Source organism: Scyliorhinus torazame, chromosome 1 (genome assembly GCF_047496885.1).
Source record: "Scyliorhinus torazame isolate Kashiwa2021f chromosome 1, sScyTor2.1, whole genome shotgun sequence".
Classification (NCBI taxonomy): Eukaryota; Metazoa; Chordata; class Chondrichthyes; order Carcharhiniformes; family Scyliorhinidae; genus Scyliorhinus; species Scyliorhinus torazame.
The window spans coordinates 426,044,727-426,063,286 of NC_092707.1; the positions used below are offsets into that span (position 1 = coordinate 426,044,727).

General features: G+C 48.6%; 1 protein-coding gene across 1 annotated transcript in view; it reads left to right on the plus strand.

Moving 5' to 3' along the window:
- The window catches only part of ncoa1 (nuclear receptor coactivator 1), a gene marked incomplete at its 3' end in the record, with an annotated part of 209,936 nt that overhangs the window by 144,100 nt on the left and 47,276 nt on the right, over positions 1 to 18,560 (plus strand). Inside the window, exon 5 of the mRNA XM_072509453.1 lies at positions 5,487 to 5,664. Coding sequence (XP_072365554.1) covers positions 5,487 to 5,664 — 178 coding nt within the window. The remainder of the gene's footprint in view (positions 1 to 5,486; positions 5,665 to 18,560) is intronic.

Sequence of the window (18,560 nt, forward strand, 5' to 3'; positions counted from 1 at the left end):
TGGATTTGGTTTTGGGTAATGAACCAGGCCAGGTGTTGGATTTGGAGGTAGGAGAGCACTTTGGGGACAGTGACCACAATTCGGTGACGTTTACGTTAATGATGGAAAGGGATAAGTATACACCGCAGGGCAAGAGTTATAGCTGGGGGAAGGGCAATTATGATGCCATTAGACATGACTTGGGGGGATAAGGTGGAGAAGTAGGCTGCAAGTGTTGGGCACACTGGATAAGTGGAACTTGTTCAAGGATCAGCTACTGCGTGTTCTTGATAAGTATGCACCGGTCAGGCTGGGAGGAAGGCGTCGAGCGAGGGAACTGTGGTTTACCAAGGAAGTGGAATCTCTTGTTAAGAGGAAGAAGGAGGCCTATGTGAAGATGAGGTGTGAAGTTTCAGTTGGGGCGATGGATAGTTACAAGGTAGCGAGGAAGGATCTAAAGAGAGAGCTAAGACGAGCAAGGAGGGGACATGAGAGGTATTTGGCAGGTAGGATCAAGGAAAACCCAAAAGCTTTCTATAGGTATGTCAGGAATAAGCGAATGACTAGGGAAAGAGTAGGACCAGTCAAGGACAGGGATGGGAAATTGTGTGTGGAGTCTGAAGAGATAGGCGAGATACTAAATGAATATTTTTCGTCAGTATTCACTCAGGAAAAAGATAATGTTGTGGAGGAGAATGCTGAGCCCCAGGCTAATAGAATAGATGGCATTGAGGTATGTAGGGAAGAGGTGTTGGCAATTCTGGACAGGCTGAAAATAGATAAGTCCCCGGGTCCTGATGGGATTTATCCTAGGATTCTCTGGGAGGCCAGGGAAGAGATTGCTGGACCTTTGGCTTTGATTTTTATGTCATCATTGGCTACAGGAATAGTGCCAGAGGACTGGAGGATAGCAAATGTGGTCCCTTTGTTCAAGAAGGGGAGCAGAGACAACCCCGGCAACTATAGACCGGTGAGCCTCACGTCTGTAGTGGGTAAAGTCTTGGAGGGGATTATAAGAGACAAGATTTATAATCATCTAGATAGGAATAATATGATCAGGGATAGTCAGCATGGCTTTGTGAAGGGTAGGTCATGCCTCACAAACCTTATCGAGTTCTTTGAGAAGGTGACTGAACAGGTAGACGAGGGTAGAGCAGTTGATGTGGTGTATATGGATTTCAGCAAAGCGTTTGATAAGGTTCCCCACGGTAGGCTATTGCAGAAAATACGGAGGCTGGGGATTGAGGGTGATTTAGAGATGTGGATCAGAAATTGGCTGGCTGAAAGAAGACAGAGGGTGGTGCTTGATGGGAAATGTTCAGAATGGAGTTCAGTCACAAGTGGAGTACCACAAGGATCTGTTCTGGGGCCGTTGCTGTTTGTCATTTTTATCAATGACCTAGAGGAAGGCGCAGAAGGGTGGGTGAGTAAATTTGCAGACGATACTAAAGTCGGTGGTGTTGTCGATAGTGTGGAAGGATGTAGCAGGTTACAGAGGGATATAGATAAGCTGCAGAGCTGGGCTGAGAGGTGGCAAATGGAGTTTAATGTAGAGAAGTGTGAGGTGATTCACTTTGGAAGGAATAACAGGAATGCGGAATATTTGGCTAATGGTAAAGTTCTTGGAAGTGCGAATGAGCAGAGGGATCTAGGTGTCCATGTACATAGATCCCTGAAAGTTGCCACCCAGGTTGATAGGGTTGTGAAGAAGGCCTATAGAGTGTTGGCCTTTATTGGTAGAGGGATTGAGTTCCGGAGTCAGGAGGTCATGTTGCAGCTGTACAGAACTCTGGTACGGCCGCATTTGGAGTATTGCGTACAGATCTGGTCACCGCATTATAGGAAGGACGTGGAGGCTTTGGAGCGGGTGCAGAGGAGATTTACCAGGATGTTACCTGGTATGGAGGGAAAATCTTATGAGGAAAGGCTGATGGACTTGAGGTTGTTTTCGTTGGAGAGAAGAAGGTTAAGAGGAGACTTAATAGAGGCATACAAAATGATCGGGGTTAGATAGGGTGGACAGTGAGAGCCTTCTCCCGCGGATGGATATGGCTGGCACGAGGGGACATAGCTTTAAGCTGAGGGGTAATAGATATAGGACAGAGGTAGGTTCTTTACGCAAAGAGTAGTGAGGCCGTGGAATGCCCTACCTGCTACAGTAGTGAACTCGCCAACATTGAGGGCATTTAAAAGTTTATTGGATAAACATATGGATGAGAATGGCATAGTGTAGGTTGGATGGCTTTTGTTTCGGTGCAACATTGTGGGCCGAAGGGCCTGTACTGCGCTGTATCGTTCTATGTTCTAAGTTTGTTTCGAATCACTAGCTTTTGGAGCACTGCTCCTTCCTCAGGTGAATGTGTGTGAGAGAGAGCAGCGCTCCGAAAGCTCGTGATTCGAAACAAACCTGTTGGAGTTTAACCTGGTGTTGTAAGGCTTGCTACTGTGCTCACCCCAGTCCAACGCCAGCATCTCCACACCTTGTCCTGAAGGGTCTGGGGTGGGTGTAGGGGGGGTATAGTTGGGTTGCGTGTGTTAGAACAAGAACAAAGAAAATTACAGCACAGGGACAGGCCCTTCGGCCCTCCCAGCCTGCGCCGATCCAGATCCTTTATCTAAACCTGTCACCTATTTTCTAAGGATCTACTTCCCTCTGTTCCCCACCCGTTCATATATCTGTCTAGATGCATCTTAAATGATGCTATCGTGCCCGCCTCTACCACCTCCGCTGGCAAAGCGTTCCAGGCACCCACCACCCTCTGCGTAAAAAACTTTCCACGCACATCTCCCTTAAACTTTCCCCGTCTCACCTTGAAATCGTGACCCCTTGTAATTGACACCCCCACTCTTGGAAAAAGCTTGTTGCTATCCACCCTGTCCATACCTCTCATAATTTTGTAGACCTCAATCAGGTCCCCCCTCAACCTCCGTCTTTCCAACGAAAACAATCCTAATCTACTCAACCTTTCTTCATAGCTAGCACCCTCCATACCAGGCAACATCCTGGTGAACCTCCTCTGCACCCTCTCTAAAGCATCCACATCCTTCTGGTAATGTGGCGACCAGAACTGCACGCAGTATTCCAAATGTGGCCTAACCAAAGTCCTATACAACTGTAACATGACCTGCCGACTCTTGTACTCAATACCCCGTCCGATGAAGGCAAGCATGCTGTATGCCTTCTTGACCATTCTATCGACCAGCGTTGCCACCTTCAGGGTACAATGGACCTGAACTCCCAGATCTCTCTGTACATCAATTTTCCCCAGGACTCTTCCATTGACCGTATAGTCCGCTCTTGAATTAGATCTTCCAAAATGCATCACCTCGCATTTGCCTGGATTGATCTCCATCTGCCATTTCTCTGCCCAACTCTCCAATCTATCTATATTCTGCTGTATTCTCTGACAGTCCTCCTCGCTATCTGCAACTCCACCAATCTTAGTATCATCTGCAAAGTTGCTAATCAGACCACCTATACCTTCGTCCAGATAATTTATGTATATCACAAACAACAGTGGTCCGAGCACAGATCCCTGTGGAACACCACTAGTCACCTTTCTCCATTTTGAGAAACTCCCTTCCACCACTACTCTCTGTCTCCTGTTGCCCAGCCAGTTCTTTATCCATCTAGCTAGTATACCCTGAACCCCATACGACTTCACTTTTTCCATCAACCTGCCATGGGAAACTTTATCAAACGCCTTACTGAAGTCCATGTATATGACATCTACAGCCCTTCCCTCATCAATTAACGTTGTCACTTCCTCAAAGAATTCTATTAGGTTTGTAAGACATGATCTTCCCTGCACAAAACCATGCTGCCTATCACTGATCAGTCTATTTTCTTCCAAATGTGAATAGATCCTATCCCTCAGTATCTTCTCCAACAGTTTGCCTACCACTGACGTCAAGCTGACAGGTCTATAATTCCCTGGATTATCCCTGCTACCCTTCTTAAACAAAGGGACAACATTAGCAATTCTCCAGTCCTCCGGGTCCTCACCCGTGCTCAAGGATGCTGCAAAGATATCTGTTAAGGCCCCAGCTATTTCGTCCCTCGCTTCCCTCAGTAACCTGGGATAATCCCATCCGGACCTGGGGACCTGTCCACCTTAATGCCTTTTAGAATACCCAAAACTTCCCCCTTCCTTATGCCGACTTGACCTAGAGTATTTAAACATCCATCCCTAGCCTCAACATCCGTCATGTCCCTCTCCTTGGTGAATACTGATGCAAAGTGCTCATTAAGAATCTCACCCATTTCCTCTGACTCCACGCATAAATTCCCTCTTTTGTCTTTGAGTGGGCCAATCCTTTCTCTAGTTACCCTCTTGCTCCTTATATACGAATAAAAGGCTTTGGGATTTTCCTTAACCCTGTTAAGGGGGGGGGTTGGGGGGGGGGGGGGGGAGAGTGTGTGTGGGTGGGGGGGGGGTGGTGTGGGTGTGGTGTGGGGGTGGTGGGGGGGGGGTGTGGGGGGGTGGGGGGGGTGGGGGTGGGGGGCTGTGTGTGGGGGGGGGAGTGTGCGTGTGGGGGGGAGTGTGTGTGTGGGGGGGAGTGTGTGTGTGGGGGGGAGTGTGTGTGTGGGGGGAGTGTGTGTGTGGGGGGAGTGTGTGTGTGGGGGGAGTGTGTGTGTGTGGGGAGTGTGTGTGTGTGGGGGGTGTGTGTGTGTGGGGGGAGTGTGTGTATGGGGGGGAGTGTGTGTGTGTGGGGGGGGAGTGTGTGTGTGTGGGGGGGGGAGTGTGTGTGTGGGGGGGGAGTGTGTGTGTGGGGGGGGAGTGTGTGTGTGGGGGGGAGTGTGTGTGTGGGGGGGGGGGAGTGGGTGTGTGGGGGGGGGGAGTGTGTGTGTGGGGGGGGAGTGTGTGTGTGGGGGGGGAGTGTGTGTGTGGGGGGGGGAGTGTGTGTGTGGGGGGGGAGTGTGTGTGTGGGGGGGGAGTGTGTGTGTGTGGGGGGGAGTGTGTGTGTGGGGGGGGGAGTGTGTGTGTGGGGGGGGGAGTGTGTGTGTGGGGGGGGAGTGTGTGTGTGGGGGGGGAGTGTGTGTGTGTGGGGGGGAGTGTGTGTGTGTGGGGGGGAGTGTGTGTGTGTGGGGGGGAGTGTGTGTGTGGGGGGGGGAGTGTGTGTGTGTGGGGGGGGAGTGTGTGTGTGGGGGGTGAGTGTGTGTGGGGGTGTGTGTGTGTGTGGGGGGGGAGTGTGTGTGTGGGGGGGAGTGTGTGTGTGGGGGGGGAGTGTGTGTGGGGGGGGGGGGAGTGTGTGTGTGGGGGGGGGAGTGTGTGTGTGGGGGGGGGAGTGTGTGTGTGGGGGGGGAGTGTGTGTGTGTGTGGGGGGGGAGTGTGTGTGTGTGTGGGGGGGGAGTGTGTGTGTGTGTGGGGGGGGAGTGTGTGTGTGGGGGGGGTGTGTGTGTGTGGGGGGGGGGTGTGTGTGTGTGGGGGGGGGGGGAGTGGGTGGGGGTGGGGGGGGGGGTGTCTCACCGCTCCTGCTTTCTGAAGGGTTTGTGATCTGTGCAGGCTCTGGATGGGTTTTTCTTTGTTCTGAATGGTGAAGGCCGCATCATGTTCGTCTCGGAGAATGTCACTAATTACCTGGGACACGAGCAAGAGGAGCTGCTGAACAGCAGTGTCTACAGTATCCTGCACCTGGCTGATCAGACCGAGTTCGTTCGGCTGCTGCTGCCCACGTCCCCGGGTAAGACATGTCCTCCGACACAACCGCTACTTTGGCAGAGTGGGAAAGTGTCAGAGCAGCAGCACAATTCAACGTGACGTTGTTCCTACCGGAGGGCAGAGCGAGAACGCTCATCACACCATAAGGTGCAGGGCCAGAAGTCGGCCATTCGGCCCATCGAGTCTGCTCTGCTATTCAATGAGATCATGACTAATCTGATGTGATAATCCTCAACTCCACTTTCCCGCTTTATCCCCATAACCCTTGATTAACAATCTCAGTCTTGAACATACTTAACGACCCAGCCTCGAGCTCACTGCGGTAAAGATTCACTTACCCCCAGAGAGGGGAAATTCCTCCTCAGCTCACAACGTATCTCTCTCCTCTCGGAGAAACCCCATCCAAGCACTTCACAACAGCATTCAGACAGCAGTCATTAGTGTCAGTTATTGAGGGGGCTCGGTGGCGCAGTGGGTTCGCCCTGCTGCCTCACGGCGCCGAGGTCCCAGGTTCGATCCCGGCTCTGGGTCACTGTCCGTGTGGAGTTTGCACATTCTCCCCGTGTCTGCGTGGGTTTCGCCCCCACAACCCAAAGATGTGCAGGGAAGGTGGATTGGCCACGCTAAATCGCCCCTTAATTGGAAAAAATGAATTGGGTACTCTAAATTTAGAAAGAAAAACAAAACAAAAATAAAATTAGTGTCAGTTATTCATGGAATTTCATGATAATCTTTATTGTCACAAGTAGGTTGACATTAACACTGCAATGAAGTTACGGTGACAAGCCCCTAGTCGCCACATTCCGGCACCTGTTCGGGTACACACGGAGAATTCAGAATGGCCAGTTCACCTAACAAGCACCCACGGTATGGTGCGGACGCCTCCGTCTTCACAGCCTTGGTCCTCTCGTGAGGTCTGGTGATCCTAAAGTTAAATCACCGCGAGTCAGCTCTCCTCCTCAAAGCGGAAAGCAGCCGATGGTCATCGAGCGACATAACCACTCGACCCGTGTGGGTACGGCCACACTTGGAATACTGTGTGCAGTTCTGGTCACCCTATTATAGAAAGGATATTATTAAACGAGAAAGAGTGCAGAAAAGATTTACTAGGATGTCGCCGGGACTTGATGGTTTGAGTTATAAGGAGAGGCTGGATAGACTGGGACTTTTTTCCTTGGAGCGTAGGAGGCTTGGGGTGATCTTATAGAGGTCTATAAAATAATGAGGGGCAGAGATAAGGTAGATAGTCAACATCTTTTCCCAAAGGTAGGGGAGTCTAAAACTAGAGGGCATAGGTTTAAGGTGAGAGGGGAGAGATTCAGAAGGGCCCAGAGGGGCAATTTCTTCACTCAGAGGGTAGTGAGTGTCTGGAATGTGCTGCCAGAGGTAGTAGTAGAGGCGGGTACAATTGTGTCTTTTAAAAAGCATTTAGATAGTTACATGGGTAAGATGGGTATAGAGGGTTATGGGCCAAGTGCGGGCAACTGGGACTAGCTTAATGGTTAAAAACTGGGCGGCATGGACTGGTTGGGCCGAAGGGCCTGTTTCCATGCTGCAAACTTCTATGATTCTAACCATCACTCTTATTGTCAAGAGTCTGAGGGAGATCTGCAATGTCAGAGGGTCAGTACTGAGGGAGTGCAGCACTGTCAGAGGGTCAATACTGAGGGAGTGCCGCACTGTCAGAGGGTCAGTGCTGAGGGAGTGCCGCACTGTCAGAGGGTCAGTATTGAGGGAGTGCCGCACTGTCAGAGGGTCAGTACTGAGGGAGTGCTGCACTGTCAGAGGGTCAGTACTGAGGGAGTGCTGCACTGTCAGAGGGTCAGTACTGAGGGAGCGCTGCACTGTCAGAGGGTCAGTACTGAGGGAGTGCTGCACTGTCAGAGGGTCAGTACTGAGGGAGTGCTGCACTGTCAGAGGGTCAGTACTGAGGGAGTGTTGCACTGTCAGAGGGTCAGTACTGAGGGAGTGCCGCTCTGTCAGAGGGTCAGTACTGAGGGAGTGTTGCACTGTCAGAGGGTCAATACTGAGGGAGTGCCGCACTGTCAGAGGGTCAGTGCTGAGGGAGTGCCGCACTGTCAGAGGGTCAGTATTGAGGGAGTGCCGCACTGTCAGAGGGTCAGTACTGAGGGAGTGCTGCACTGTCAGAGGGTCAGTACTGAGGGAGTGCTGCACTGTCAGAGGGTCAGTACTGAGGGAGCGCTGCACTGTCAGAGGGTCAGTACTGAGGGAGTGCTGCACTGTCAGAGGGTCAGTACTGAGGGAGTGCTGCACTGTCAGAGGGTCAGTACTGAGGGAGTGTTGCACTGTCAGAGGGTCAGTACTGAGGGAGTGCCGCTCTGTCAGAGGGTCAGTACTGAGGGAGTGTTGCACTGTCAGAGGGTCAGTACTGAGGGAGTGCCGCTCTGTCAGAGGGCCAGTACTGAGGGAGTGCTGCACTGTCAGAGGGTCAGTACTGAGGGAGTGTTGCACTGTCAGAGGAACAGTACTGAGGGAGTGCTGCACTGTCAGAGGGTCAGTACTGAGGGAGTGCTGCACTGTCAGAGGGTCAGTAATGAGGGAGTGCTGCACTGTCAGGGTCAGTACTGAGGGAGTGTCGCACTGTCAGAGGGTCAGTACCGAGGGAGTGCTGCACTGTCAGAGGGTCAGTACTGAGGGAGTGCCGCACTGTCAGAGGGTCAGTACTGAGGGAGTGCCGCACTGTCGGAGGGTCAGTACTGAGGGAGTGCTGCACTGTCGGAGGGTCAGTACTGAGGGAGTGCTGCACTGTCAGAGGGTCAGTACGGAGGGAGTGCTGCACTGTCAGAGGGTCAGTACTGAGGGAGTGCTGCACTGTCAGAGGGTCAGTACTGAGGGAGTGCTGCACTGTCAGAGGGTCAGTACTGAGGGAGTGCCGCACTGTCAGAGGGTCAGTACTGAGGGAGTGCCGCACTGTCAGAGGGTCAGTACTGAGGGAGTGCTGCACTGTCAGAGGGTCAGTACTGAGGGAGCCCCGCACTGTCAGAGGGTCAGTACGGAGGGAGTGCTGCAGTGTCAGAGGGTCAGTACGGAGGGTGGGTTGTATATTGGACGGTCAGCAGTGGGCTGTGTGGGTTGGATTGTTTCAAGTGGATATTGAAGATCTGATGAACTTGCGAGACAGAGGCTGGTACAGTGTAGCCCTGCTGCCTATGGCGCTGAGGACCTGGGTTCGATTCCGGCCCCGGATCACTCTCCGCGTGGTGTTTGCCCATTCTCCCCGTGAGTGCGGATGTGCAGGGTAGGTGGATTGGCCACGCTAAATTGCCCCTTAATTCGAAAAAATGAAATGGGTACTCTAAATTTTTTGGAGAAAAAAAAGAGTGCACTAGACACGAGCCAGGGTCACGTCCCTATTAAACACCGCTCTGATAGAACTCACTCTCGAGTCTTATTGAACACACGCTCTGATAGAACTCACTCTCGAGTCTTATTGAACACACGCTCTGATAGAACTCACTCTCGAGTCTTATTGAACACACGCTCTGATTGAACTCACTCTCGAGTCTTATTGAACACACGCTCTGATAGAACTCACTCTCGAGTCTTATTGAACACACGCTCTGATCGAACTCACTCTCGAGTCTTATTGAACACACGCTCTGATAGAACTCACTCTCGAGTCTTATTAAACACCGCTCTGATAGAACTCACTCTCGAGTCTTATTGAACACACGCTCTGATCGAACTCACTCTCGAGTCTTATTGAACACACGCTCTGATCAAACTCACTCTCGAGTCTTATTGAACACATGCTCTGATAGAACTCACCCTCGAGTCTTATTGAACACACGCTCTGATCGAACTCACTCTCGAGTCTTATTGAACACACGCTCTGATCGAACTCACTCTCGAGTCTTATTGAACACACGCTCTGATCGAACTCACTCTCGAGTCTTATTGAACACACGCTCTGATCGAACTCACTCTCGAGTCTTATTGAACACACGCTCTGATCGAACTCACTCTCGAGTCTTATTGAACACACGCTCTGATCGAACTCACTCTCGAGTCTTATTGAACACACGGTCTGATAGAACTCATCCTCGAGTCTTATTAAACACACGCTCTGATCGAACTCACTCTCGAGTCTTATTGAACACACGGTCTGATAGAACTCATCCTCGAGTCTTATTGAACACCGCTCTGATCGAACTCACTCTCGAGTCTTATTGAACACACGCTCTGATCGAACTCACTCTCGAGTCTTATTGAACACACGCTCTGATCGAACACACTCTCGAGTCTTATTGAACACCGCTCTGATCGAACTCACTCTCGAGTCTTATTGAACACACGCTCTGATAGAACTCACTCTCGAGTCTTATTGAACACACGCTCTGATAGAACTCACCGTCGAGTCTTATTGAACACACGCTCTGATAGAACTCATCCTCGAGTCTTATTGAACACACGCTCTGATAGAACACATCCTCGAGTCTTATTGAACACACGCTCTGATAGAACTCACCGTCGAGTCTTATTGAACACACGCTCTGATAGAACTCATCCTCGAGTCTTATTGAACACACGCTCTGATCGAACTCACCCTCGAGTCTTATTGAACACACGCTCTGATCGAACTCACTCTCGAGTCGTATTGAACACGCTCTGATAGAACTCACCCTCGAGTCTTATTAAACACCGCTCTGATCGAACTCACTCTCGAGTCTTATTGATCACACGCTCTGATCGAACTCACTCTCGAGTCTTATTGAACACACGCTCTGATAGAACTCACTCTCGAGTCGTATTAAACACACGCTCTGATCGAACTCACTCTCGAGTCTTATTGATCACACGCTCTGATCGAACTCACTCTCGAGTCTTATTGAACACACGCTCTGATAGAACTCACTCTCGAGTCTTATTGAACACACGCTCTGATCGAACTCACTCTCGAGTCTTATTGAACACACGCTCTGATAGAACTCACTCTCGAGTCTTATTGAACACACGCTCTGATCGAACTCACTCTCGAGTCTTATTGAACACACGCTCTGATGGAACTCACTCTCGAGTCTTATTGAACACAAGCTCTGATAGAACTCACTCTCGAGTCTTATTGAACACACGCTCTGATCGAACTCACTCTCGAGTCTTATTGAACACACGCTCTGATAGAACTCACTCTCGAGTCTTATTGAACACACCCTCTGATAGAACTCATCCTCGAGTCTTATTAAACACTCACTCTGATAGAACTCCCCCTCGAGTCTTATTGATCACACGCTCTGATCGAACTCATTCTCGAGTCTTATTAAACACCGCTCTGATCGAGCTCACTCTCGAGTCTTATTGAACACACGCTCTGATCGAACTCACTCTCGAGTCTTATTGAACACGCTCTGATCGAACTCACTCTCGAGTCTTATTGAACACAATCTCTGATCGAACTCCCCCTCGAGTCTTATTAAACACACGCTCTGATAGAACTCACTCTCGAGTCTTATTGAACACATGCTCTGATCGAACTCACTCTCGAGTCTTATTGAACACACGCTCTGATAGAACTCACCCTCGAGTCTTATTAAATACCGCTCTGATCGAACCCACTCTGGAGTCTTATTGAACACACGCTCTAATAGAACTCACTCTCGAGTCTTATTGAACACACGCTCTGATAGAACTCACTCTCGAGTCTTATTGAACACACGCTCTGATCGAACTCACTCTCGAGTCTTATTGAACACTCACTCTGATAGAACTCCCCCTCGAGTCTTATTGAACACAAGCTCTGATAGAACTCACTCTCGAGTCTTATTGAACACACGCTCTGATAGAACTCCCCCTCGAGTTGTATTGAACACACGCTCTGATCGAACTCACTCTCGAGTCTTATTGAACACACGCTCTGATAGAACTCATCCTCGAGTCTTATTGAACACACGCTCTGATCGAACTCACTCTCGAGTCTTATTGAACACATGCTCTGATAGCACTCACCCTCGAGTCTTATTAAACACCGCTCTGATCGAACTCACTCTCGAGTCTTATTGATCACACGCTCAGATCGAACTCACTCTCGAGTCTTATTGAACACACGCTCTGATAGAACTCACCCTCGAGTCGTATTAAACACACGCTCTGATCGAACTCACTCTCGAGTCTTATTGATCACACGCTCTGATCGAACTCACTCTCGAGTCTTATTTAACACACGCTCTGATCGAACTCACCCTCGAGTCTTATTGAACACACGCTCTGATCGAACTCACTCTCGAGTCTTATTGAACACACGCTCTGATAGAAATCACCGTCGAGTCTTATTGAACACACGCTCTGATAGAACTCACCCTCGAGTCTTATTGAACACACGCTCTGATCGAACTCACTCTCGAGTCGTATTGAACACGCTCTGATAGAACTCACTCTCGAGTCTTATTGAACACACGCTCTGATCGAACTCACTCTCGAGTCTTATTGAACACACGGTCTGATAGAACTCATCCTCGAGTCTTATTAAACACACGCTCTGATCGAACTCACTCTCGAGTCTTATTGAACACACGGTCTGATAGAACTCATCCTCGAGTCTTATTGAACACCGCTCTGATCGAACTCACTCTCGAGTCTTATTGAACACACGCTCTGATCGAACTCACTCTCGAGTCTTATTGAACACACGCTCTGATCGAACTCACTCTCGAGTCTTATTGAACACCGCTCTGATCGAACTCACTCTCGAGTCTTATTGAACACACGCTCTGATAGAACTCACTCTCGAGTCTTATTGAACACACGCTCTGATAGAACTCACCGTCGAGTCTTATTGAACACACGCTCTGATAGAACTCACTCTCGAGTCTTATTGAACACACGCTCTGATAGAAATCACCGTCGAGTCTTATTGAACACACGCTCTGATAGAACTCACCCTCGAGTCTTATTGAACACACGCTCTGATCGAACTCACTCTCGAGTCGTATTGAACACGCTCTGATAGAACTCACTCTCGAGTCTTATTGAACACACGCTCTGATCGAACTCACTCTCGAGTCTTATTGAACACACGGTCTGATAGACCTCATCCTCGAGTCTTATTAAACACACGCTCTGATCGAACTCACTCTCGAGTCTTATTGAACACACGGTCTGATAGAACTCATCCTCGAGTCTTATTGAACACCGCTCTGATCGAACTCACTCTCGAGTCTTATTGAACACACGCTCTGATCGAACTCACTCTCGAGTCTTATTGAACACACGCTCTGATCGAACTCACTCTCGAGTCTTATTGAACACCGCTCTGATCGAACTCACTCTCGAGTCTTATTGAACACACGCTCTGATAGAACTCACTCTCGAGTCTTATTGAACACACGCTCTGATAGAACTCACCGTCGAGTCTTATTGAACACACGCTCTGATAGAACTCATCCTCGAGTCTTATTGAACACACGCTCTGATAGAACACATCCTCGAGTCTTATTGAACACACGCTCTGATAGAACTCACCGTCGAGTCTTATTGAACACACGCTCTGATAGAACTCATCCTCGAGTCTTATTGAACACACGCTCTGATCGAACTCACCCTCGAGTCTTATTGAACACACGCTCTGATCGAACTCACTCTCGAGTCGTATTGAACACGCTCTGATAGAACTCACCCTCGAGTCTTATTAAACACCGCTCTGATCGAACTCACTCTCGAGTCTTATTGATCACACGCTCTGATCGAACTCACTCTCGAGTCTTATTGAACACACGCTCTGATCGAACTCACTCTCGAGTCGTATTAAACACACGCTCTGATCGAACTCACTCTCGAGTCTTATTGATCACACGCTCTGATCGAACTCACTCTCGAGTCTTATTGAACACACGCTCTGATAGAACTCACTCTCGAGTCTTATTGAACGCACGCTCTGATCGAACTCACTCTCGAGTCTTATTGAACACACGCTCTGATAGAACTCACTCTCGAGTCTTATTGAACACACGCTCTGATCGAACTCACTCTCGAGTCTTATTGAACACACGCTCTGATCGAACTCACTCTCGAGTCTTATTGAACACAATCTCTGATCGAACTCACTCTCGAGTCTTATTGAACACACGCTCTGATAGAAATCACCGTCGAGTCTTATTGAACACACGCTCTGATAGAACTCACCCTCGAGTCTTATTGAACACACGCTCTGATCGAACTCACTCTCGAGTCGTATTGAACACGCTCTGATAGAACTCACTCTCGAGTCTTATTGAACACACGCTCTGATCGAACTCACTCTCGAGTCTTATTGAACACACGGTCTGATAGAACTCATCCTCGAGTCTTATTAAACACACGCTCTGATCGAACTCACTCTCGAGTCTTATTGAACACACGGTCTGATAGAACTCATCCTCGAGTCTTATTGAACACCGCTCTGATCGAACTCACTCTCGAGTCTTATTGAACACACGCTCTGATCGAACTCACTCTCGAGTCTTATTGAACACACGCTCTGATCGAACTCACTCTCGAGTCTTATTGAACACCGCTCTGATCGAACTCACTCTCGAGTCTTATTGAACACACGCTCTGATAGAACTCACTCTCGAGTCTTATTGAACACACGCTCTGATAGAACTCACCGTCGAGTCTTATTGAACACACGCTCTGATAGAACTCACTCTCGAGTCTTATTGAACACACGCTCTGATAGAAATCACCGTCGAGTCTTATTGAACACACGCTCTGATAGAACTCACCCTCGAGTCTTATTGAACACACGCTCTGATCGAACTCACTCTCGAGTCGTATTGAACACGCTCTGATAGAACTCACTCTCGAGTCTTATTGAACACACGCTCTGATCGAACTCACTCTCGAGTCTTATTGAACACACGGTCTGATAGAACTCATCCTCGAGTCTTATTAAACACACGCTCTGATCGAACTCACTCTCGAGTCTTATTGAACACACGGTCTGATAGAACTCATCCTCGAGTCTTATTGAACACCGCTCTGATCGAACTCACTCTCGAGTCTTATTGAACACACGCTCTGATCGAACTCACTCTCGAGTCTTATTGAACACACGCTCTGATCGAACTCACTCTCGAGTCTTATTGAACACCGCTCTGATCGAACTCACTCTCAAGTCTTATTGAACACACGCTCTGATAGAACTCACTCTCGAGTCTTATTGAACACACGCTCTGATAGAACTCACCGTCGAGTCTTATTGAACACACGCTCTGATAGAACTCATCCTCGAGTCTTATTGAACACATGCTCTGATAGAACTCACCCTCGAGTCTTATTGAACACACGCTCTGATCGAACTCACTCTCGAGTCTTATTGAACACATGCTCTGATAGCACTCACCCTCGAGTCTTATTGAACACCGCTCTGATCGAACTCACTCTCGAGTCTTATTGATCACACGCTCAGATCGAACTCACTCTCGAGTCTTATTGAACACACGCTCTGATAGAACTCATCCTCGAGTCGTATTAAACACACGCTCTGATCGAACTCACTCTCGAGTCTTATTGATCACACGCTCTGATCGAACTCACTCTCGAGTCTTATTGAACACACGCTCTGATCGAACTCACCCTCGAGTCTTATTGAACACACGCTCTGATCGAACTCACTCTCGAGTCTTATTGAACACACGCTCTGATAGAAATCACCGTCGAGTCTTATTGAACACACGCTCTGATAGAACTCACCCTCGAGTCTTATTGAACACACGCTCTGATCGAACTCACTCTCGAGTCGTATTGAACACGCTCTGATAGAACTCACTCTCGAGTCTTATTGAACACACGCTCTGATCGAACTCACTCTCGAGTCTTATTGAACACACGGCCTGATAGAACTCATCCTCGAGTCTTATTAAACACACGCTCTGATCGAACTCACTCTCGAGTCTTATTGAACACACGGTCTGATAGAACTCATCCTCGAGTCTTATTGAACACCGCTCTGATCGAACTCACTCTCGAGTCTTATTGAACACACGCTCTGATCGAACTCACTCTCGAGTCTTATTGAACACACGCTCTGATCGAACTCACTCTCGAGTCTTATTGAACACCGCTCTGATCGAACTCACTCTCGAGTCTTATTGAACACACGCTCTGATAGAATTCACTCTCGAGTCTTATTGAACACACGCTCTGATAGAACTCACCGTCGAGTCTTATTGAACACACGCTCTGATAGAACTCACTCTCGAGTCTTATTGAACACACGCTCTGATAGAAATCACCGTCGAGTCTTATTGAACACACGCTCTGATAGAACTCACCCTCGAGTCTTATTGAACACACGCTCTGATCGAACTCACTCTCGAGTCGTATTGAACACGCTCTGATAGAACTCACTCTCGAGTCTTATTGAACACACGCTCTGATCGAACTCACTCTCGAGTCTTATTGAACACACGGTCTGATAGAACTCATCCTCGAGTCTTATTAAACACACGCTCTGATCGAACTCACTCTCGAGTCTTATTGAACACACGGTCTGATAGAACTCATCCTCGAGTCTTATTGAACACCGCTCTGATCGAACTCACTCTCGAGTCTTATTGAACACACGCTCTGATCGAACTCACTCTCGAGTCTTATTGAACACACGCTCTGATCGAACTCACTCTCGAGTCTTATTGAACACCGCTCTGATCGAACTCACTCTCGAGTCTTATTGAACACACGCTCTGATAGAACTCACTCTCGAGTCTTATTGAACACACGCTCTGATAGAACTCACCGTCGAGTCTTATTGAACACACGCTCTGATAGAACTCATCCTCGAGTCTTATTGAACACACGCTCTGATAGAACACATCCTCGAGTCTTATTGAACACACGCTCTGATAGAACTCACCGTCGAGTCTTATTGAACACACGCTCTGATAGAACTCATCCTCGAGTCTTATTGAACACACGCTCTGATCGAACTCACCCTCGAGTCTTATTGAACACACGCTCTGATCGAACTCACTCTCGAGTCGTATTGAACACGCTCTGATAGAACTCACCCTCGAGTCTTATTAAACACCGCTCTGATCGAACTCACTCTCGAGTCTTATTGATCACACGCTCTGATCGAACTCACTCTCGAGTCTTATTGAACACACGCTCTGATCGAACTCACTCTCGAGTCGTATTAAACACACGCTCTGATCGAACTCACTCTCGAGTCTTATTGATCACACGCTCTGATCGAACTCACTCTCGAGTCTTATTGAACACACGCTCTGATAGAACTCACTCTCGAGTCTTATTGAACACACGCTCTGATCGAACTCACTCTCGAGTCTTATTGAACACACGCTCTGATAGAACTCACTCTCGAGTCTTATTGAACACACGCTCTGATCGAACTCACTCTCGAGTCTTATTGAACACACGCTCTGATCGAACTCACTCTCGAGTCTTATTGAACACAATCTCTGATCGAACTCCCCCTCGAGTCTTATTAAACACACGCTCTGATAGAACTCACTCTCGAGTCTTATTGAACACACGCTCTGATCGAACTCACTCTCGAGTCTTATTGAACACACGGTCTGATAGAACTCATCCTCGAGTCTTATTAAACACACGCTCTGATCGAACTCACTCTCGAGTCTTATTGAACACACGGTCTGATAGAACTCATCCTCGAGTCTTATTAAACACACGCTCTGATCGAACTCACTCTCGAGTCTTATTGAACACACGGTCTGATAGAACTCATCCTCGAGTCTTATTGAACACCGCTCTGATCGAACTCACTCTCGAGTCTTATTGAACACACGCTCTGATCGAACTCACTCTCGAGTCTTATTGAACACACGCTCTGATCGAACTCACTCTCGAGTCTTATTGAACACCGCTCTGATCGAACTCACTCTCGAGTCTTATTGAACACACGCTCTGATAGAACTCACTCTCGAGTCTTATTGAACACACGCTCTGATAGAACTCACCGTCGAGTCTTATTGAACACACGCTCTGATAGAACTCATCCTCGAGTCTTATTGAACACACGCTCTGATAGAACACATCCTCGAGTCTTATTGAACACACGCTCTGATAGAACTCACCGTCGAGTCTTATTGAACACACGCTCTGATAGAACTCATCCTCGAGTCTTATTGAACACACGCTCTGATCGAACTCACCCTCGAGTCTTATTGAACACACGCTCTGATCGAACTCACTCTCGAGTCGTATTGAACACGCTCTGATAGAACTCACCCTCGAGTCTTATTAAACACCGCTCTGATCGAACTCACTCTCGAGTCTTATTGATCACACGCTCTGATCGAACTCACTCTCGAGTCTTATTGAACACACGCTCTGATCGAACTCACTCTCGAGTCGTATTAAACACACGCTCTGATCGAACTCACTCTCGAGTCTTATTGATCACACGCTCTGATCGAACTCACTCTCGAGTCTTATTGAACACACGCTCTGATAGAACTCACTCTCGAGTCTTATTGAACACACGCTCTGATCGAACTCACTCTCGAGTCTTATTGAACACACGCTCTGATAGAACTCACTCTCGAGTCTTATTGAACACACGCTCTGATCGAACTCACTCTCGAGTCTTATTGAACACACGCTCTGATCGAACTCACTCTCGAGTCTTATTGAACACAATCTCTGATCGAACTCCCCCTCGAGTCTTATTAAACACACGCTCTGATAGAACTCACTCTCGAGTCTTATTGAACACACGCTCTGATCGAACTCACTCTCGAGTCTTATTGAACACACGCTCTGATAGAACTCACCCTCGAGTCTTATTAAATACCGCTCTGATCGAACCTACTCTGGAGTCTTATTGAACACACGCTCTAATAGAACTCACTCTCGAGTCTTATTGAACACACGCTCTGATAGAACTCACTCTCGAGTCTTATTGAACACACGCTCTGATCGAACTCACTCTCGAGTCTT